This window comes from Emys orbicularis, chromosome 3 (assembly GCF_028017835.1).
Source record: "Emys orbicularis isolate rEmyOrb1 chromosome 3, rEmyOrb1.hap1, whole genome shotgun sequence".
Classification (NCBI taxonomy): Eukaryota; Metazoa; Chordata; order Testudines; family Emydidae; genus Emys; species Emys orbicularis.
The window spans coordinates 101,188,663-101,211,989 of NC_088685.1; the positions used below are offsets into that span (position 1 = coordinate 101,188,663).

General features: G+C 40.5%; 1 protein-coding gene across 1 annotated transcript in view; it reads left to right on the plus strand.

Moving 5' to 3' along the window:
• LAMA2 (laminin subunit alpha 2) overlaps positions 1 to 23,327 on the plus strand; it is a 344,610-nt gene that overhangs the window by 182,269 nt on the left and 139,014 nt on the right. Inside the window, exons 21-27 of the mRNA XM_065401428.1 lie at positions 302 to 408; positions 1,482 to 1,745; positions 5,066 to 5,246; positions 9,540 to 9,676; positions 12,961 to 13,197; positions 14,911 to 15,054; positions 22,877 to 23,056. Coding sequence (XP_065257500.1) covers positions 302 to 408; positions 1,482 to 1,745; positions 5,066 to 5,246; positions 9,540 to 9,676; positions 12,961 to 13,197; positions 14,911 to 15,054; positions 22,877 to 23,056 — 1,250 coding nt within the window. The remainder of the gene's footprint in view (positions 1 to 301; positions 409 to 1,481; positions 1,746 to 5,065; positions 5,247 to 9,539; positions 9,677 to 12,960; positions 13,198 to 14,910; positions 15,055 to 22,876; positions 23,057 to 23,327) is intronic.

Consider the following 23,327-nt stretch of genomic DNA (forward strand, 5'->3'; position numbering starts at 1 on the left):
TGACATGCAAATGATTTGGTTTATCTCGAAGCAAAATTCCTCAGTGTACATATAGTTTTATAATGTACAGTTAGAGGTGCACTGATCCTAACATAGGGTGTGGTTCTGTGATGTGCTGAGTACCCTGAATCGCCTTTATCTTCAGCAAGAGTCTAAGGTGATCAGGACCTTGCCAGTAATAAGTTTAATACTGTAAATGCTTGGCTTAAAAAAACTGTTAGGAAATTGGAGTGTAATCTTTCACTTGTTATGCATTTCATGTCCTCACAAAGTGCATTGTGACAACTCTGTTTCCCTATAGCATGTCACTGCAACATCAATGGCTCATTCTCAGAGATCTGCAACTCTCAGACAGGGCAGTGTGAGTGCAGGCCCAATGTTGTGGGGCGTCGCTGTGATGAGTGTAAGGTGAGTAATCAGAACTGGGATTTCATTTAACTCTTCTACACTGTTTGACATGACTAAGTGCTTTTCCACTTAAAAAAATATTATGGATTGTTCCAGGCAAAGAAAAACAAAAGTTAAATGCTTTTATTACTATAGCAGGAGATCAGTGTGTATCCTGGGAGTTTTCTGGAGGAAAATTCAGCACTAAATGAATATGCCACTTTCTGTGTAATAAACATGTATACCTTTTTATTCTAAGTCACCTGAAAATTATATATCAATACTTAATGTATATGAAAAAGGTAATACATATGAGAGCCCTGAGGAAAAAATTACTGCCTCAAAGGAGACTGGCTGATTTGCAAAAAAGCAAATGCTTGTCATCTCTGCATTGAATTTTGTGCTTTATGCATTGTGAAGATTTTCATGGCAAAACTGCCTGTTGTCTTGGTGCATTAATTCAAAAGTGGAAAACATTGCAAAAGACAGTTCCTCTTATGGACCCACCCAACAGCCCAGTCCCCAAATCCTTGATTTTCAAAGTGTTTTGTTCTTCAGACCACTAGGAAATGCTTCATAGATTATTGTAGCTCCACAGACTGCCGAGTGAGAACTCCTGGCTTTGGCCCCTCTCTGTTAAAACACCTAAACAGGTGCCTAATTTAAAGCACGTGAGGAATTCTATGGAAATGGAATGGATTATTTCCACACTTAGCTATGTACTTACTCAAGTAGATTTCTGGATCAGGGCCTCCATAAATGCCCCACTTTGATTTTCAACATTAGTCAAAGGTTTCATTTAAGGGGGCCACTGATATCAGTGGAACATACCAGGTATAACAGAGGACAGAATTTGTCCTTTGCTGTACAATATGCACATACAATAATTAAAGCTAGTTAATACTAACCATAGAGTTTATAGTTTAGTTCCCATTATGAAATTCAATGTTTTGTATATTTTATTTCATAAGTACGTTATCAGATGGTAGATGCAGAGCTAATCTTTGTTTAATGCCACACATTTTTCTCAACATCTTTCCATATTACTTCTCTGCCTTTGTTGGCTAACTATCTTTTGCCTTTCACTCCTAAAGCCCAACTACTTGTGGGCCCCAGAAAAACAATTCTGCATACCCTGTGGCTGCAGTCCTTTAAGATCCATGTCACTGCGCTGTGATATGTCGGGGAGATGCATCTGCAAATCAGGATTCATGGGTAAACACTGTGAGCTCAGCAGACAGGTGCATAAACGGAAAGAAAATCCACGGGCCACTCAGCAAATCCAAGTCCCTTCTCAGAGATGGGGCTTCACTGGTACCAGCGGGTGCCCTCGGGGTGCTTACAGGCCTGTCGCTTTGGTAATCAGAAAACCTGTGTGATGCATGGGCTGGATTTGTTTGTGCATGGGGTCTCCCAAATAGTGGTTAGAGGTTTTTACACCCATTCTGTGATATGCTAAATTAACAGTTTATCAAGAAGCCACAGGTTTAGGAATATGACATGGTACAAATGCAGACTTCTAAAATATTCACACTCTTTCAGGATTGAACCTAATCCAAAGCGCAATATAGGCAAAACCATAAATACCAGAATAAGTCTAGAGACAACATAATCAATAGTGACACATACAGAAATTATGGGTGAAATCCTGGCCCCATTGAAGTCAATGGGAGTGTTGCCACTGACTTTATCTGGGCAGGATTTCACCCTATATCTTTACTGATTCCAGATACCAAGAAGTTTAGTCCAGGAGAAGGATCAATCCTGATGATGATGAACAGATGTAGGGGTTCTGGAGCATCATAGGTAGTAGACTTTGAGTTTTCAGTAATTCACATGCTAGCTACTTGGGTTGACTTCTTTTATTGGCTAAAGTGCACGTTTGAAGAATCTATTTCCTAAACTGAAAACAATTATCAGGATAGTCCTGTTGTTTTTCATGTCTAGTCAAAGCAGCCTTTTTTGAAGCTGATGTAATTATAATGCCCTGTTCCTAAATGGAAGTGTTTAGGATATAATTTTGTTACCCAAAACCATACGCACAAATACTATTTGCACATATATCACACACACATGAACATCCATCATAAGGACAAAACATAATAGTATATTCAGAAAGATTCAGCACACTTTTTTTTTTTTTTTATCCAGGGTCTTAGAAGTGAGAAATTTGCTCCCTGTTAAATGTGATTCTTATAAAATAGAGTATTAATTTCAGTATATAAATAGATTTTATTGAGGATTAATCTGGGGGGGGGGACTGCATGACTTATCAGAATGCCTTTCACTCTGCAAAACTCATCACTGTAGAAAATACAGTATGCTGGTGAACCTTCTTTCCTTCCTTCATGCTGTGCAGTTCTAGCCTGTGAGCCAATTTTGCTGTTTTTCACCCTGATAAACAGAATTTATTAGATCCTATCAAACCTTTCATTGAGAGCTGAGCTGCATGCTGGGTTATGCTTACTTCGCTGCATTAATCTGAATGGCTGTCCTGAGATTTTGCATATTCACATTTCTTCTTTTGAATTCTATTTCTTCCTCTTATGAAAGAAATCTTTAGAGATGGTCTGTAGATTTAATTGAACCTGGAAATTTAATTACATGAGTTTGGGTATTCCTTTCTCTCTGTTATGTTTCATCACGCGAAGGTACATACCAGTGTAGCATATCACTATAGAATTTGGAAATTAAAATTTGGATAATTACTTGTTATATGTATGACCCTTCATTTGTTTTCACATGATTCTTCCAGTTGACCTCTGCCCAGATGCCCTGTTCCAGCAATCTGATCCATGTCAGTGATCCCTGTGGCAGTGTGGAATCTGAGGATTCCTCCTTCATGGATCAGATTTCAGTACGCAGGATTTAGTTGCTTGCATGGTATTTCATTGAAGACAATGGGGTTTCACACATACAACAGAGGTTAGTGTTTGCCTCCGTGGTTCAGATCCTCAGGTGCTGTAACTTCATTGACTTCAACCAACCTACACTGATTTAGATCAGCTGAGGATCTAACCCTATCAATCTAGGTTACACAGTAATAAGATTTTTTCTCCTTTCTCCATAATTTAATATCAATGTGAAATAATATTAACTAATAGTTTTAATTCTTTTATATCTAATTTTTCACTGTCTCCATTCACTGAGATGTAGCAAGCTAGCTACCTGGATTTTTCCTTAAATGTTGTGCCAGAACATGAAATCCACAGTGTTCTGGAGTTTAACATTCTCTGAAAATCAACTCAGCTAAACAAAAATACTCCACCTCCACAGCCTCGTGCACTTTAATGACAAAATCACTATATGCAAAGTTTGGTTTCCCTGTCATATTCACAGTAAACATATACCTAATGTAAAATTGAACTCATCATTTTAATACAAAGAATTTTGTGCTGCCATAGAACTTCTGTTCAGCTAATTCAGTGTCAGCAATTTAACCTATCAGCCAAAAGCTCAGCATAGATCTGTCCAGTTTGATATATAGTAAAGCCTTATCTTCCTTTCTTCACAAGTATTTTCACCTTATACAGATAGGGTTAAGGGGGAAGCTACTTAGTGTTATAACCACTGATATTCAACTTTTGCAGAATATTTGTCTTCAGGTTTTGATTTTGGAAGGCCCCTGTAGCAGTCAATGCAGAAAAAGTAAAAGAATAAAAAGAAGAGAAACAAGAGGCTCATTGGATAAGCTTTATCTTCAGCTGTCAGAGCTATTTAATTGCCCTGAAAATATTGAACAACACTCAAAACTAGAATAAAAGGATGCAACTCACACTGAAGTAAATAAAGTTGCACTCGCTTATACCATAGCTGAATTTGGCCTGTGAGATGTTCCCCCCCCCCCCCCCATCCCATTTTGGCAGCAAAATAGAGGGTTCAGTTGTTTTTTGTAAGTTATCTCTATGCATTATTCACAGAGTGCTGTAGTCATATATACCGTTTGACAAATGTGTGAGAAATGGTCCCTGGCCCAAGGAGGTGAAATCTATCCTCCCATTCCATCCTGTTTCCCTTCTGTGGGAGCAAGAATGGGCTTTAAATCAGACAAATGTAATAAAAATCATAATGATAATGTGCAAAGCGTATAGCAGACTGTGCTGAAGCACAAGTCAGTATTTGTATTTATTCAGTTAGCTTATGACTATAACCTTCAATAATATCACAATCCAAATATTCAGTTCAGCAAGATGGAGCCGGCATTCCGACCAGGTTAAATGGCAAAGTTCTACAAATGATCTTTTAGAGCAGACTTCAAAATCTCCCTGCTGAAATAAATTGCTATACTTAGGGATACCTTATGAATATGTTTTTGGGAGGTTGTTTGCAATCTGATTGCCCTCCATTTCTGCATGTGTAGGAAGGCTCTAGAAACAGACATCATAGGAAAATTCAGTAGGCTTACACAGTGACACAAAGTGCTCTAATTATAATAAACATTGGTTCAAATCCTTAAGTCCTTACTCAGAACAGAGCCAGCAAGATACATCATGTCCTCAACTCAAAGGCTTTAGGGTCTGGCCCTTTATTTGTAATTTATTTCAGATTATTCTTATTGCCGTTGAGGAGGAAAGAACTCAAATAAGCCCTCTGCCCCCAGCACTTTTACTGTTTAACTCTTTGTTCTGTAGATAGACCTTGTCTATACTAAATGCTCTTCCTCTATCTTATGTGGCAGCCTGGGACATTTGGTCTACAGTCGTCTAGAGGATGTGTTCCCTGTAACTGCAATTCGTTTGGTTCCAAATCCTTCGACTGTGATGAGAACGGACAGTGCCATTGCCAGCCTGGCGTAGCAGGAAAGAAATGCGATCGCTGTGCTCATGGGTTTTATAACTTTGAAGAAGGAGGATGCACTCGTACGTAAACAATCAGGTTCCATTTAATGGCCTGTTGCAGATTTTTCCCTTCTCAATCTGTAGCATGTTCTTCCTTGGACTATCCTATGCTATATCTAAGGTGGGGCCATTGCCATGAGCCGAGCTGCATACAGAGAGAAAACAGGATAATATGGAGTGAGCCACTCTTACCTCTTTTTAGCCAAGCTGCTGTATCATGGGTATGCGTAAAAGGCATAGGGACAGAGCTGGTCAGGAATTTTTAAATTAAACAGTTTTTGATCAGAAAATGGTGATTCATGTAAACTTTTTGCGGAAATGATGAGTCGGGAAGGTTTCTCAGGTCATGGATGGAATTTCTGGTCAGAGAGTGAGCCCTACAATAGCCCAGTGGCTAGGGCACCAGGAATTTGTGAGACCCAGGTTCAAGTCCCTGCTCTGAATAAGGGGTAGAGAGAGTGAAAAGGACACTGTCCTGGTAGTTAGGGCACTCACCTAGGATATGGGAGACTCACTGACTAGCCATGAAGTAAGGAATAGCTTCAGCAGATGAGACTGAGAGAAGACCCACACCAGACTATCCCATATTCCAATGGCTTGGGCAGTTTTCTGGATGGTGGGAGACCCCTGTTCAAGTTCCCTCTCTACATTAGCCAGAGTGGGAATTGAATCTAGGTCTCCCCCATGCCCTAACCACAGGGCTAAAGTTGTAGGGAGGGCAGCGGCAATACCCCTTCCTTGTTTGGCCATTTTGTTAAATAAGCCCTTGAAAGGAATGGGAAACAAAATCAGTTTTGTTTAATCTGAAACTGATTTTTTTAAATTCGCCCGAATTTTCACAATTTTAGTGTTCAGTTCTACCTGAAATGACTTTTTTGTTCATTTTTTCCAAAAATTCCTGTGAACCAAAAAATCAGTTATTCACTCAGCTCTAACAGTAACTGCCATCATCAACCTCTTAGCACATAAAACAAGAGAACTGTGAATGGAGTTCATGATTGGTAGAGCTGGTCAGGAATTTTCCAACAAACTATTTTTTGTCAGGAAATGCCAGTGTGCTGAAACCAAAGTTTTTCACAGAAACATATCAGTTTCAGCAAAGCTTCTGTTGAGAAAGATTCTCAGGTCCATATTTCTTTGGGGAGGGGTAGAGAGAGCTCAAGACCCACCCAGAATAGCCAGGAGCCCCGTGTTTGGGGAACTCATGTGGGATATGGAATACCCAGGTTCAAGTCCCTGGTCCAAATCTGGGATAGCAGAGACTTGAACCTGGCTCTCCTGCTTCCTAGGGAGTGCCTAAAGCACTGGGTTATAGAATCAGACTCTGCTTCTGTTGATCGGTCCTGTTGGAGCTGTTCCACTTTGTGTAAATAATTAACTATTCATTGGGGCAGAGAGAGGTCCTGACACTTATAGCCCCGTGGTTAGTACATGTCCCAAATCAGGCACAGCTCTAGAGTTAGTATCTCTGTCTCTAGCTCAGTTTTGAAAGTTTTGGTTTCATTCCACATTGGAACAGAACCAAATGTGGAAACCTCAAGGTTTTTCATTAAATGGAATTCTTGTTTTCTGGCCAACCCTAATGATTAGTCTCTTCTAACAGTCACAGAACTAGAAAGCACATCCCTTTTGTGAAATCTTTGTCTTTAATCATCCTACAGATAATCAGAATACTTAAATACATGTTTTCCCCACTCATTACAAAATGTTTTTCATGTAGTTGGGTAAGGGACATGAAAGGACAATAAATGAGATTTTACATTAAATTCTTAAATTCTGTTTCTCCAAACACAAAAAGACAAAGTTTAAGACAGTATATTAAGCTGGGAAAGCAATCCAGGTAAAAAGGGAGTTTTTTGTTTTCGGAGGGGTTTTATTTTTGTTTGGGTTTTTTTGGGTGGGGTTTTGACAGAAATATATTTGTTTTGTACCAGATGAGAAAGCCATTGTAAAAAAAAAAAAGAAAAAAATCCAGCTACTTAAAATGTTAGGAAGACTCCAATTTTTAGAAGTTCTAAAACGAAGAAAACAGACAGGAAGGAATTCTGTTAAAAATGCAGTTTTCCCCCCCATTTATTTTTAGTAAGCTTTTTATATGTTATTTCAAAAGACAAAAAATACAGGAATTGAATAATGAATCACATAGAAAAGACGGAATGTTTTTAAGTATATCAAATCATGCTAGAAAAAAGTCCATGAAAATGAGCACCAAAGAGACAGTTAAATGTAGAAATAAAATATTGGGCCTCTTTTATCTAGCATTTATCCAAGAGGAATGTAATTTAGAGATTTTTGGCATAATAAAAAAAACATAAAACCTACAAAGGTATATTATAGAAAAACAAAGTATCACAATATATTATTGACATCCATAGAGAAAAGTTGTATGAGATTTCTACATGTGAATCCCGTTCTTCACTTACAACAAATGAATTCTGCTTTTATTATTATTTATTTATTTTATTAAGGTCTCACTCTAAAATTATTGTGTATTATAATATCAATTTATTTTTAATTAAATAACATTTGTAGGGAATAGTAGTAAAGTCTGGGAGTCCAGAGAAGAGAATTCAAAAATTCAAGTGACAAAGACTCAATCCATCAGTGAGCTCCGCATGGCTGGGCCTCTACGCCAGCATGCAGTCAGTGGAGCTGTGTGGGCACAGGAGTCCATCTGCATGAAGGTCATTGCAGGTTCAAGGCAAAAGTTTAATAATTTTCTGCAGCAATAGATTTGTTTTAGAGAGATCAATTTTTACCAAACCACAGCCAACTGTTACATCTCCACGCCATGCTCATTATCTAGTTCTGGTTGGGGTTGAAACATTTTGAACAATAGAAGGCTTTTTATTGGTATATTTTATCTGTTCAGTGAGCTAAATTGTGGTTGTGCCACAAACCCTAAGCAAGGGGTAGTACATTGTTGTGCTGCCCTAGAAATAGACCAGGGAACAGATAGTCACTCAGAGTCAGGAGCTGTTTGCTCATTCCCTTTCTGCTGTAGTGGGGAGTGTGGGAATGAGGGTGGAGTTACCTGTGCTAACCCTGTACCTGCACGATCTATATTTTTAACAATGAGGGTCAGTAACCATTGGAACAACTTACCAAGGGTGGTAGTGGATTCTCCATCAATTTTTAAATTGAGACTGGATGTTAATCTAAAAAATATGCTCTAATTCAAACAGGAATTAATTTAGGGAAGTCCTGTGGCTTGTATCATACAGGAGGGCAGATTAGATGATACCAGTGGCTTTATAATCTATGGACCTGGAGCAAATTACTTCTTCCAGCACACTGATGCAGTTGCATTGGTCAGAGCCCCCACTCCTCACCCACCTGTGAAAGCAGCTCTCCCACCCAAGATGCTACCCATGATGTAGAGTCAAGAGTTGCCCTGTGCCAGCCTTCATGGAAGTGTTAGATTGACCATAATCTCGCCCATTATATTTTAAGATGACTCAGTTCCAGCCAATAAAGCTAAAAGAGCTGAAACTTTAACTGATAGTTCTTCAATCACAATTAGTTGGGAATACCCAGAATCCAAACATTTGTAGATTTAATAATTTTTTCCATAAAGTCTGGTTTACTATGAATAGCAACATTATCTCTGATAAGTGCTCCAGTTAGAGCTTTAGTGCTATCATTCTCTTCGTAAAAATCCTGGATTTTATCGTCCAGCTCATTGATTTATTTCTTCTATTGCTGTACTACGTTGTCCTAAACTTACAATTTTATTTGAAACCAGAGTCTAATTGTCTTTGAAGAGTTTATTACAGAACCATTAAAATCAGAATGTGGTGAAGAAAGGGAACTGGATTTCTGTTTTACTGATTTAACTGCTTCTGAAGCAGATGCAACTAAAGGGGATCACCGTGGTGCATGTGGGGTTTCTGCTGTCCACAGTATTAGCACCACTTGGAGTTGCAATCAGTTCAGTGGTAGGATATTTAGTCAGACTGCCTCCTTTTTTATCTTTCTGCCACCTCTTTGGAGGCAAAAGGATGAAAAGAAGGGGAGCCAGGAAGATTAGATTTTTTTTTTTAAATATCTCCCTCTTAAAATAGAAGAAGTGCTTGGCTACAGTAAGCCTCTCTGCAGAGAAATTCCAGAGAACAACAAGAAGTGGAGAGAAACCCTTAGACTTCAAAAGGGAAAAAGAGGAAGGAATAACTTTATTTCATATAGATATATGACAACAGAAAAGTGTCATGTAGTGAAAGCTCTGATGAAAATGTACTTAACCTTGCTCTCTCTATGTCAGGGAGGGAGGGTGTCTTTATCTCTGTTTTATTTCTCTATCTCTCTCCCCTGAAGCTTGTGAGTGTTCCCATCTTGGTAATAATTGTGATCCAGTCACCGGCCGCTGTGTGTGCCCTCCCAATACCATAGGAGAGAAGTGTGATAAATGTGCGCCAAATTACTGGGGTCATGACATTGTCAGCGGGTGCAAGGTGAGTGGATCTCTTATTTTCTCTCTGTGTGTTCCATGCTTTCTATGGGGTAAAGTACAGTAGTTTGGAGCTACAATGCAATTCTAGGCTTGTAAAGAGCCACATGGTTGTGTTTGTGAGTTTTGGTATCAATCAGGGCAACAATATAGGTGCTGATGACCTGTATCTGAATACTGCAGACTCTGTCCTGGCATGCAATCTGTTATTTGCTGCATCAGCAGATCTGTTTGTACCATACTTTCATCCATGCTGAAGCTGTTGGATATTGTTTGTTTATGATTTCCATATTATAGGTATATTAATACAACTGGGAAGATTACTGTCACAGTTCAGGGCAACTGTACCTGTATTCCCCACTATGGTCCATCAAGGGCACCCACTCTTAGTCTTCTAGCACTCCAGCGATCACCTCTCTTGGGCGGACCCACATTTCTCTCCCTACTGATGGGCAGGCTGCACAGCTCCCTGCCTACACTGTGAATTCATCAGCAATGCAGACTGACTCAGGAAGCCACTTTGCCTTCCTTCCTCAGAGACTATAAACAGCATAACTGCCCACAGTTAAGTTACCGTGCAGCTCTTTCAAAGCAAGTACATTTCTTCTTAAGATGAAAGCACTACAGAGAAAACATATTAAAAATAATAACAGCACCTACACACATGCTAATAAGCTTACCAGAGATCACACCCTGACTGCACGAAGGGCTCTGGCAGGTGACCAGCTCTTCAAACTCCACCTAGGGGGTTGCCAGTGATTACAAGTTCATAATCACCATGGCGCACAACATCCACGAATCTGAGAGTGTCTCCTTTGTACAGTCTGGGTCTTTGACTTGGTAATAGTTGATTAATAGACAATAGGTTTCTCCTCAGGGTGTAGCTTCAAAAGACTGGGGGGGGGGGTGTTGCATAACTGGAGGAGTTACATTTGCATACACCTCCCCTAGAGATTTCCTGGAGAACCCACTTAACTTTAAAAGTTCTCATTGTTTCAAACAGTCTTTTGAAGCTCATAACACTTCCCAGGGTTTACATTAGTCAGATCTCCTCCCTAGAGACATTGCATACAATCCCACAATAATACATAAACATTTGCATTTTTAATACAACAAACTCCTAAAATATTTAATTCAATAAGGTTTGTCCAGGATATTGCAGGAAATTGCCATATTTGTCACAATCACAACTTGTTTATATTAAGTACAGACATACAGTAACAAGTGATATATTGTGTCTGTGCAGAACAAATTCACTCAGGTCATGATTCTGACATCAATGAGAATTTTACCTTGGACTTCAGGGCAAGGAGACTGTCGACATGTATTTAGAAATCAATGGAAGAGAGAAGCGGGAAGGGGAGGAAAGAGCAATGATGGCAATTAAAAAGTGCTTTCTAAACCGGGTTGTGTGCTCTTATTTTAAGAGATGTGTAGAACTTCTTATGAGCATCTAAATCCCACAAGAGTTTGTCACAAGAGTTAAGAAAGAAAAAGAAGGGAAGGAGAAGAGAAGAAAGGAGAGGGGATGAAAAGATGAGAGGATGTGAGACAGGCAGGGGGTAGATTTGAAAGATATGGTAATGACATGCACTGGAGTAAGGTGAGTATCATTCAGCCAAGGCTGAAAACTAGTGACTGTGAATATTATGCCAAGTTCAAATATCTGTTCCTTTCTGCCACTCACCTTGACAAAATGGGGTTTAATACTGCTGCAATTACGCCAGAAGAGTGTGCATTGCCTGAATGTAGTCATAGACCATTAATGACCTTCCTTAAAGGGTTGTTTCTCATCTAGCTCAAGCTGCTAACTAATTATGTAGAATCTTTTCTGAGTGTGTTTAAAGCTCCTCTTGTAAAAATCTTTGTCTTTCTGCTGCAATCTAGAATGCTTGGCTTGAAACCAGCCTAATAGGGGTGAAGACCTTTGTCTGAGTTGTGGAATCCATTCTCTGTTTGTCTTTTGTATGAGTGTATTAGCATGGCAGCTGCTATGGCACTACCTAAATTAATAATGATATATCAGTCACATCTTCCCTTCTAGCATGTTGCAACTAATTTCTCCAAGGTGAGATGTGAATGCCCACTCCACTTGAGCTCTTAGTGGAGCACAGTTTCAGAGCCTGTCATAACTCTCAGGCTGGAGAATGCTGCATAAAACTGATTCCTTGCAAAAGAAACAGATGTGATTGTTATTTAGGTGTTGATATTGTACCCCGAGCTATCTCTGTGTGTGGTGAACAATTTGTTCTCTAGGATTTATCTTCCAGCATAATTTATTGAATAAGCCTACTGCTTTGAAAAGGTTTTAATTCTTAGACTATACAGCAGTCTGTCAAACATTTGCTAACCATTAGTGTTTCTGTTGCAGTCAGTAAAGATTGAGTGCGTGTCTGTCATATAAATGACCAGTGCTGTGAGCAGGTCTTTTGAATTCAGATGGGATGCTGGAGCTAGTCATGTTAACAAGATTTTAATTTTGAGTGGAAACTAAATCTGCAAATTTTGTCCCTCTCCCTGCCAGCTTTACTTCTTTAATTTTAGTGAGCGTGTGTCCATGCCAGTTACTGTGGCAACTTGTACTATTGGCACTGGAACAATGTTGCTATTGCAAGCAAAGTTTCTTGATATGAGGCTCCCATCCTACCACTGATTAAATTGAATGTTCTCTGCTAGCATTACCGAGTAGTCACAATGATACTACTGAGGGATTGATTCTTCTACCCTTTGGCGGTCTTCAGCTTTTCTTACTACCTGCTTCTCTATAGGACCCTATGCAAAGTCAGTTCTGTCTGCACTGTGAAATGTGTTGTCCATGCACTGGAACATAATTAATAATCATTGCACTCGCTCTGGGGGGACTCGGTGGCACTGGGATTGAGACCTATGACCGCTGCAGTTCTGGCAGTGTTGTCCAAGCCTGCCCTGCACCAGATGTCAAGATTTGTTTGTGGGTTTAACAAAGCACATTATATTTCTCACTCTGCTACCTCAGACTCAGAAGCCGCACCCTGGCCACTAGACTGGTTCATTTACAATGCATAAGCCTCAAGTGATAAATAAAATATGATGAAAACAATATTGTAAATACATGTAGTTTCACTCCTGGCCCTTCCCTGACCCAAACTAGATTGCGGCCTTCTGATACAGATGCATTACTGTTAACGTTGGAAATACATTAATGTATACAAACTCCCAAGTAACCTGTGTTCATCTATGGCTGCAAATGACAAGACTTCCCACAAGAAATGTGATTAAAATCTAGTGTCATCTCTCTCTTCTTTATAGGCCTGTGACTGCAGTGTGGTTGGATCCCTCAGTTTCCAGTGTAACTCAGATACAGGGTGCTGCTCCTGCCACCCTAAATTCTCTGGGGACAAATGCACGCAGTGCAGACCGGGATATTGGAAATACCCACAGTGCATTCCCTGTGACTGCTTGCTGGCAGGGACTGATCCTCAGACTTGTGATGCAGAGATGGAAAAATGTTCATGTGTTGATGGTACAGGGCAATGTAGCTGCAAGGTAAGGCAATGAGGTATGCAAGCTGACTTAATGGTGCCATTGGAACCTGCTTCAAAGTTAATGGGAGTTTGTACTTGTCAGTGAGATAGCTTGGGACCTACAGTAAACACACACTCTGTTAGTTGCTTGTAATAGTAGCTCTTTTATCCTGGCCAAGGGTCTTGCAACTAGAGGGAGAAACAAACATTTAACTAAGTGTTACACTATGTTGCTCTTTCATCTACTAAAGTTTAATAAAGCACATTCCCAAATGTGGCCTCGACTTAAATTTTTTTTTCTTATTTGATGTTTTTCTTCCTGTCCTTACAGAACTGTTACCATGTTGACCATATTCAGTGCACAGAACCAGCCCTTTAGCAAATTAGAGTGACTTTTTGGGTGATAGCAACATTTGGGCCATATCCCATAGTCCTTAATTAATCCTTACTGGGACATTGACTTCAATGGGAGCTTTGTTAAGTAAGGGCTATAGAATTTGTCACATTAATACTCATTATCTCATCGGAGTGACTCCATTTTAGGATCCTTCATTCTGTTTCAACATCCAGACATGCAGAGAGAGTAGAGAGCTAGTAATTAAGGAAGAGGGAGCTGAAATTACTATTATTGCTTGATAATTCTTTTATCAAATGGACATTAGTCAACACATTTTAGGCCTAAAGTATAGCTCCCAAAGGGAGAAAGGGGTTTTTACAAAGCCTTATAAAGAAATGTTTTCTTTGGTTGGTTGGGTTTTAAAATTTTGATGAAAGCAGTTGTCTTTATTTACGTGATCCTGGCATCGTTGTGAATCCAAACACAACAGCATGGAGCTCCTATATAAGAACCAGAAACCGTAACTCAGTAGGAGCAAAAGCAGTGACATTGACCATTTAAGGCTGATAGAAAAAAGGTTAAACAAATGGTGTAAATGAAATTAGATAGATAGTCAACATTCTTTCAATTTTAATACTCTGATTTGGTGTTAGTAATAGAAATAGAGATTTTTTTCCTGGCATGTTTTATATTGACATTGTTCTTTAAATAAAATATTCAGCTCTTTAATATTGCCTGTGAGTGTTAAAATGCCACAGAACTGGTATAAAAATCCTTTCAAACAGGCTCAGTGTAAATGATGGGTACATCCAGTGCTGTACAGTCTAGCTTTCTTTATTGGGAATAATGGTGTAGTGGAATTAAAAGTATTGACATTACAACAGTGAATAGCTGCACATTTCAGCCCTTTAAATATTGTTCAATGATGCGGAAAAACAATCAGATGAAGAGAGAAAGTGGGAACGTTTTTCCGCCCTTGATATTTCTATAAAAATAAATTCCTCAGCTAGTACAGTTAGTACCATACCTTAATTATTCTGACATGTCAAGATAAACTCATAGCAGACAAAAGGTTTGATTAACCCATCAATTTTGGAGGGCATAATTTCACTGATTTTTGTCAATAAGCTGCTAAGCACTCCATATCAAAAGTGCAATTTGTTTTCCTACAAGTACCTCTACCAACATGGAGCCAGCATCCTCTGCCCATACTTATCTAGTGGATAGAGGTATGATATATGTGTGATTGGAGGCTGAAAACCTTAAGCCTTAAATTTTTCCTTAAACCTACTGTTCTCATCCAAACCCCTTTATTGTGCGTGGGATGTGGGGCAGGGGGTTGGTTTTGTTTTTTGGTGTGTCTAAATAAAGCTCTTCCCCGTGCTCTTTCTCTTGCAGGTTAACGTGGAAGGTGTCCACTGTGACAGGTGCAGGTCTGGAATGTTTGGACTCTATGCCAAAAACCCACTTGGCTGCAACAGCTGCTATTGCTTTGGCCTGACTACTCGGTGCAGTGAGGCAAAGGGGCTGATCCGCATGTGGGTGAGTAGGGAACTGCTGAGCCGTGTAATGTGATAATGTTGTTTCCTGCTGGCTTCTTTTAGTCAGGCACAGAGAGGTAGCTAGGAAATGGCAAAACGTTTAAGCAATCTTTTCCCCTGCGTACTTTGAGAAGTAGAGAGTGGAGCATGTTCCATTAGACAATCAGGGTCAAGGCATTAAAAAAAAATTGTTTGATAGTGTAATAGATGTCAAGCCAAAGTAAAGCTATTAAAACCCAGTAAAAAGCAGTGTACTCAAGTGTGGGAAAATTGTACTGTGATGATCCAGCGCATTAGAGCACTGACTCAGAGATGAGAATCTGAACTTGTTGCACAGTTTCCCTAACCATATACCAGGGTCATTGTTGCTTGTTGTTAAATAACTCCTCATTTTTCCCCTTATCATTTTTTTTTTAAGTCGTGCTTGTGACAGATGCTAATCTATTTAAATCCTGGGTTGGTGGGTGGAGCCCACTTGAACAACAAAAGACCTGTCCCCTCAGAAGAGAGAGGTACCACAGATCCCATGCTGGATTGACAGTCCTGGTGACTGAAGTCTGCTGTTTATCTCTAGCACTTTTTCTTCCCCCTGATAGATGGAGAGGGATTCCAGATGAGCTGTGTTGGTGCAGCTTTATCAATCCGACATGGGTTGGGTCAAGAGGAAGGTGATAAAATCAGTCATGCCACAGAGCTAATGAAAGCATCAATCCTTTTGCAAACTCTGTTTTGGTCTTTATATGAGGGTATAAAGCTGAAGCATTATTTAAAGCTGTTTTTTTTAATTCCCCTCTTTTTATTCACCCTTCTTTGAATTCTGAGATTTAAACAAGACTTTGCAGATTCACATTGTAGGTACCTGGGCCTTTATAGTTTTGAATACTCCAGTCTATCTCAAAACAGAGTCAGTGCCATTTGAAAAGCCATAAATTCACAAACTTCATGTGGCTGATGAAAATCTTTAATGTAGTTCACGTGTGTAAACCATTTTCTTGCTGGCTGATGTACTTGGTGAATGGTGGCAAGACCCACCTCCAGGAACATGACTTTGAAGTTGGTAGCTGGAAGGAATACTTCCATGTCCTGTCACTGCACAGCAGCTCCTGAGAATACAATCAGCACAATAATTGAATATCATGCTGAGCCTCTCCTCTTCCTCAGTGCCCAAATGGCATTTTGTGAAACCCAGATGTGATTTTTTAATTAGCTTAATTGTTGTTCCAGACTCCTTAGCATTATGGTGTCTGCATTTCTGCTTTTTATTTTATTGTTCTCTCTGTGTTTGTCCAGCTTGTCACATGTTTTCTATGAACAATCTCAACAAACGGCAGAAGTTATTCCCGTTTTCTTTTGACCACAGCAATGATTTGGCTGGCATATTACTGATTTTCTTTCAGTGAGGTTGCTAACATCTAAATAGTTGTGGAATGCCATTACATTATCCAATCAGTGACTTTTGGGCTCACACAGTTTAGTGTATTTGAGAACACAGTAATTTGTTTGAATTTTAAATGAAAGAGATGCAAGTGGGGCTGTGCAGTACAAAGAGTTCATACACTTGCCTGAGACCCAAAACAGATTAGAACTGGAAAAGGAGATATTTTATTGTGGTACTGGTTCACATAGACAACTAATAAGCCTACATCTTGGAAAAACTTCCTCATTCCCACCCCCTATTCCCGCCCCAAACCTGCTGAAGCATGCTCAATACAGCCTTAGGGCTGCTAGCAGGAAATATGTATTCTCACACTGGCCACTAGGTTTCACCAATCATAACAAAAATATCTAAAACATTATACTCCTTCCCCTCTGAATCATTAGTAATAATAAACATAAAACATGAACATTGCAACAACAAAACAAAACATCCTGACTAATTGGCTGGGTACACTACCTCAAACCTCAGGCAAGTGCAAGGGATTTTTCTGCCATCTCTAGCATAATTGCCATACCTTTGGGCTCCCCTGAGACCCCTTCCACTTGGTTCCCCAAGAATTCAGTCTCGTCACTCAGGTTTTTATTTGGCATACAGGAAAGCTACAGTGAGTTGATCAGACTCAAACGTAGGTGGGTGGAGGTGGGTCATACCTCACATCCAACGTTACACAGCAAACCTCTTACTTTGTATACATTTACACATGACATTACATTTACTATGCATTGCATCACATGTTTTAGGATTGGCTTGGTCACTTTATAGGAACCAATCCCTGTACAGCATGCTCTGTCCACACACTGTCCATGCACAACTTATTCCTTACGTCATCTTCTATTTCAGGGATATCTTACCCATTGTTATCTTGACCACTGTAAATGGTTCCCTGGGTGTTCCTCCTTATCTTAGTTAGAACAGACATTCCGTTTCCAGCCTGCTGATCCATTTACATCCTTAATCCTGTCTCCCAAGAAATGAGTCCTCATCCATGTCCATTACTCATGTCAAGACAGGCCTACACCGTACTAATACAAGTCCAGTCTATCTCTAGGTTTGGGAGATTTTCTGGAACTGTGCAATGGAAACACCTGCGATCCTTGATCAGTAGCAGATGCAGAAGGACTTTCTGATAATACAACCATCTCTGCAGACTTAATGTCCAAGTCTGCTGTAGTGGTTGATATGAGGTCCACAGCAATCTCACTATTTCTGGATGTAGCAATTGGGTAGTCTAATGACTTTGCAACACCTGTTATTTCAATATCCAAATGAGAATTGTCTACTGGTGATGTCTCGTGGGACTGCAGGTGAACATGATTGTGATATCTATGAGTGTGCCTTCCATTTGATAACTCAGTTACCCAAGAAAGTGGTTTTGCATGTGCTATGTTGCGAACAGATAACCAGTTCGTGCCATAAGAGCATATACTGTATTATGTGCACCTAATGTTCTTGATGACGCTCAGACATCATAGTATAACTTTTGTGCTGCCTGCTTTTCCTTCAGCTTAGCAGCTTTAACAGTGTAGAGTGTCCAAATGAGTTCTTAGTTTCCTTCCCATTAAGAGTTTCTGCAGGTGACTTTCCTGTTGTGGCTAGTGGCATCATGCAATAGTGGAAAAGAAGCATGGCCAGTTTGGCTTCTATGCCATCTTCTGCATGGACAGCCCATTCTACTAGACCATTTGAGGAAGGGTGGTTTGGTGCAGTTCTATTGTATTTGATGCTGGTTTTTCCCCCCCCATAAATTCCTGAAATACAACACCAGTGAGCTGGGGACCATTGTCACTCATCACTGTCTCAAGCAATCCAAAAATGGAAAATGTAAGTCAAAGTTTATCAAGTGTAGCCTCAGTTGTGGAGGAGGGAATTACATATGCTGCAGTCCATTTTGAATGAACACCAATTATTATTAAAAACATTTTCTCCATAAATGGACCAGCATAGTCTACATGAAGCCTCGCCTAGGATAACTGAAGCTACCCCCATGAGTGCAAAGGAACTTTCAGTGGAGCATGGCAGCTAGATTGTGCAACAGTGTGTGGTTTGTCAACAGTCTTGATTTTCTGATCCATTCCCGGGCACCTCACACAACTGAACATGACCCCCTTCATGTGAACAATGCCAGGATGTGCTTCATGTAACAACTTCAGTACCACTGATCTACGTACTGGAGGTACGATCACTCAGGACTCTAATAATAAGCACCCAACCTGGACACTTAAAGAATCCTTTAGGGAGTAGTAATATTGGAGCTCTCTGTCCAGCCAGTTGTAACCATTCTCTGTACTCACGACAATAATGGGTCTCTCTCTGTCTCTCTTTTTATCTGTGCTGCCTCAATTAGAGAAGTGGACAGTAGTACAATAGGGAGGATGGTTCCTGTTGGTTGAGGTACTCTGGGCCGCTATCCGGTAAAGGAAGTCTACTCAGAGCATCTCAATGCTTTTCCAGGTTTATAATCAAACTTATAGTCATAAGCTGATAAGGTGAGAGCCCATCTCTGAATTCTGGCAGATGCTATAGGGGGTACAGGTTTGTGCTCACCAAACGTATCTTTCAGAGGTTTATGGTCTGTGCAGGGCCGGCTCTAGGATTTTTGCCGCCCAAAGCAAAAACAATTTTGGCCGCCCCCCCCGCCCCCCGTTTTTTAATTACCCCACCCCCGGCCCCGCCTCAACTCCGCCCCTTCCCCAAATCCCCATCCCTGCCTCCTCCCCCCAGGCTCTCAAGCCTAAGAGGGAGGGAGGGGGAGCAGCAGCGCGCAAAACGGCTGTTTCGCGCGCCGCGGCCGCTCGGGATCTCCCCCTCCCTCCCAGGTTTGAGAGCCTGGGAGGGAGGGGGAGACTCCGAGTGGCCGCGGCGTGGGCGCCGCTTCTCCCCCTCCCTCCCAGGCTTGAGAGCCTGGGAGGGAGGGCGAGTAGCGGCGCGCGAGCGGCAGCGGAGGTGAGCTAGGGCGGCCGGGGCACATTTTTAGGGGCGGCATTCTGGCGCCGGCCATGCCGCCCCTAAAAATGTGCCGCCCCAAGCACCAGCTTGTTTTGCTGGTGCCTAGAGCCGGCCCTGGGTCTGTGTATAACAAAATGCCTGCCATATAGGTAAGAGTGAATCTTCTTTACCCCCCAAAGACTACTGCTAGCACTTCTTATTCTGGTTTGGGGAAAAAAATTCTGCTGGAGCTAGTGACCTTGTTGCATAACTGATTGGATGCTCAGACTCATGTGATATTCAGTGTGCTAGTACCACTTCCATTCCATATGATGAGGCATCACAAGACAATACTTGCTTTTTCTGGCTTTTATAATGAACTAAAAAGTTTGACTGTAGCAATTCCTTTGCTTCTGCAAAAATTATTTCTTGTTTTTGACTGCACTAGAATTGTATCCCTTTCTGTAACAGTTTGTGTAATTGAGCCAGTACAGTTGCCATTTGGGTAAAAATTTGCTATAATAATTTAGCCTGGCTAGAAAGGATTTCAATTTGGACATTGACTTTGGTGGTGGTGCCTCGGTAATGGTCCATGCCTTCTCCTCTACTGAATGTAAGCCAGTTGCAGCAGTTTTGATCCCAGGTAAGTTACTCCAGCAGTCTGAAAAATACACTTCTCCCTCTTAAGATGCATATCTGCATCAGACAATTTGTAGGACCTGGTCCAAATTTTGCAAGTGTTCTGACTCAGATTCCCCTGTAATCAGGATATCATCAAGGTGTACTCAGACATGTGGCATGCCTTGGAATAAATTGTCCATTGCCCTTTGATAAATACTTGGCTCTGCTGACACTCTGAATGGGAGGCAGTTGTAATGAAAGAACACTTTGGGAGTATGATCATTACATAGCTGTTAGAACCAAGTCCAGAGGAATTTGGAGGTATCCATTACTTAAATCAAATTTTGTGAAAGGTTTTCCCCCAGATAAGGTAGCATACAGGTCTTCAATCCTGAGGAGTGGATACCTATCTAACTTGGCCACACTATTGATCATAACCTTGTAGTCCCAGTGTAGCCTCACTCCACCAACTGATTTCAACACTGGGATAATAGGAGCAGCCTAGAATGAGAATTGGACAGGCTCAATAATATCAGCTAGCTGTAATTGGTCCAGTTCTTGGTCTACCTCATGATTCATGGCATAGGGTAGTTGCCTTGGCTTAAAGAAACATGGTTTAGCATCAGGGCGGGGGGAGGGATAGCTCAGTGGTTTGAGCATTGGCCTGCTAAACCCAGGATTGTGAGTTCAATCCTTGAGGGGGCCATTTGGGGCAAAAATCAGTCTGGGGATTAGTCCTGCTTTGAGCAGGGGGTTGGACGAGATGACCTTCTGAGGTCCCTGCCAACCCTGATATTCTATGATCCATGTAAATTCTGCCAGTGACCCATTTCAAAGTACCAAGACCCTCCGTGAACAGCTCTGAGTGCTTCTACATCTAGCACATAGACATGGCTGATATCTGCTCAGTTACATTTTAATAGCTTTAACCAGTCTTGCCCGAGGAGGCTGGGGCCTTCCCCCTTCACTACTACAAAAGGCTTTTGATCCTGGTATCCCACCTCCACATTGACTTTACCTCTCACTGGAACTTGTTCTCCTGTATATATACATAACACCACCTTTGCTACTCCCAGCTATAGTGTATTGTTCCTTGTCCACAACTGGTGATATGTAACTTCACTGATTATAGACGGAGAAGCTCCTGTATCAGTCTCCATGGTTATTCTTTGTCCATCAATTGTAACATCCACTTACAGTGCCATCTCCTTTTGGCTTTTGTTGGTAACATAAACATAGTATACACCAAGTCCTCAGTTCCTCTTCCTTCTCTGCAATATGACAAACCTCTTTCTTGTGACCCACATTTTCCCTTCCATATGTCCATTTTGTACAGCATGCTTTTGTAAGATGACTTCGCTTCTGGCAAATTCAGCACTCTGTAGCCGTATATGGACAGGTGGATATGGTCATGTTTCTCCCAACCTCTAAAGCAATGTTGTGTGTTCTTAAGGCGATACCTCTGTTTACTTAAAGATTATTTTGTGTGGAATGCTGGACAACTTGTGTATGGTGGGTCCCCACAACAGTTTGGCTATCTACCTGTTGTTTAGTGCTTCCCTGTAAATCCAAAACATGCTGCGCACCTACTTCCATACCTTACGCTATTTCCAGAGCTTTGTCAAAACTAAGGTGGACTCTGCCAACAAACATCTTTGAACTCTTTCATCACTGAACCACAGATAAGTCTATCCCACAGCATGGCATTTACTGTATCTCCAAAACCACAATGCTCTGATAAATTATGCAGTTCTTCTACAAAAACTACTATGGACCACATTCCAGGTTGGTGGGAGAAACTGTTAAATTCAAAATGCTGCACAATTTCTGATGGCATGGGGATCTAATGGTGCAAGACCACTTTAACCAGCTCATCAAAGGATTTGGCACTGGCCTTTTCCAGTGCCACCAAACTTCTAATTAAACTGTATGTTTTTGCTCCAAAAACTCTCAATAACATGGCTTGTTTCTTGTGATCATCCTCTTTACCATTTGCAATGAAGTACTGTGAGAGTCTCTGAGTACTGAATCCAGTTCTCCCATTCTGCATCATACTCTTTCATTTTTCCACATACAGCCATATGGAAAGCCAAAAAAAGGTTGTCACTTGCACAGTATGTAGAACTTTCTGATGGTTGTGTTCAGTTTATCCTCATTGCCAATGTAGTATATGAGACCCAAAACAGATTAGAACTGAAAAAGGAAATATTTTATTGTGGTACAGGACCACACAGACAACTAATCAGTCTCTATCTTAGAAAAAAATCCTCACATCCCTCCAACCCACTAAAGCATGCTCAGGACAGCCTTAGAGCTTCTAACAGTAAATAGTTATTCTCACATTGGCTGCCCGGTGACTATAAGTGTAACAAAAATGCCTATATTACGCCTGTCTACCCTGTGGGTCTAGATCTTAAGTGAAAATAAGAGGTGTGTTTCATCTTAATATAAGATTCTCAGACTCTGAACAGAGGTGTGGCCCAGGATTGAAATAACAGACATATCAAAGTCTTATGAACAAGCTACATTGGCAGAGGTCTGTGAAGAGCTTGCAGACACATGCTCATATCACACTGTATTTGGCTTTAGCCAGTGCTGCTTTTTCCTCACTTTCATGAGCACTAAATGCAAAGGGCTAGATGGTGGAACTCTGACAGTGCGCAACATTTACTCAAATAGTTCTATTTAGTGGGACTACTCACATGACTAGTGTGAAAGTAAGTACAACCAGTTTTTAAGAAAATAAAAATTAAAAGAATAACAAGACTTTGCCTACATGAAAAAAGCTTGAAAAAATAAACTGTTTGATTTTTCTTTTTAATCCCTTTAATATGTGCAGCTGACCTTGAAGCCAGAACAGATGGTTCTGCCACTGGTAGATGAAAACCTTCAGGACAGTACTACCAGAGGAGTTGTATTCCAGCATCCAGAGATAGTAGCTAACATTGAACTGGTGATGCAAGATCTCCAATCAGAACCTATTTACTGGAAACTTCCGGAGCAGTTTGAAGGACGGAAGGTAAAGACGATTCCTTTGAATTCTGACAAAAAATGACATTTTAGAAATGCTTCTGATTCCTCTATTGGGAAAATCACAGCAAACTGGAAGGTGCTTGCAAAGAATAAATATTTTTGTCATTACCATTTGTCATGGCAAAATTGTTACAAAAATAATAGGAAATTCTATTAATTGTCATCAAAACTTGGAATCCTGTAACATCAATACTATCTTAAACTAGATATTTAATCATACAAATATATAAGAAATATGCTACTAATGGGAATTTTAT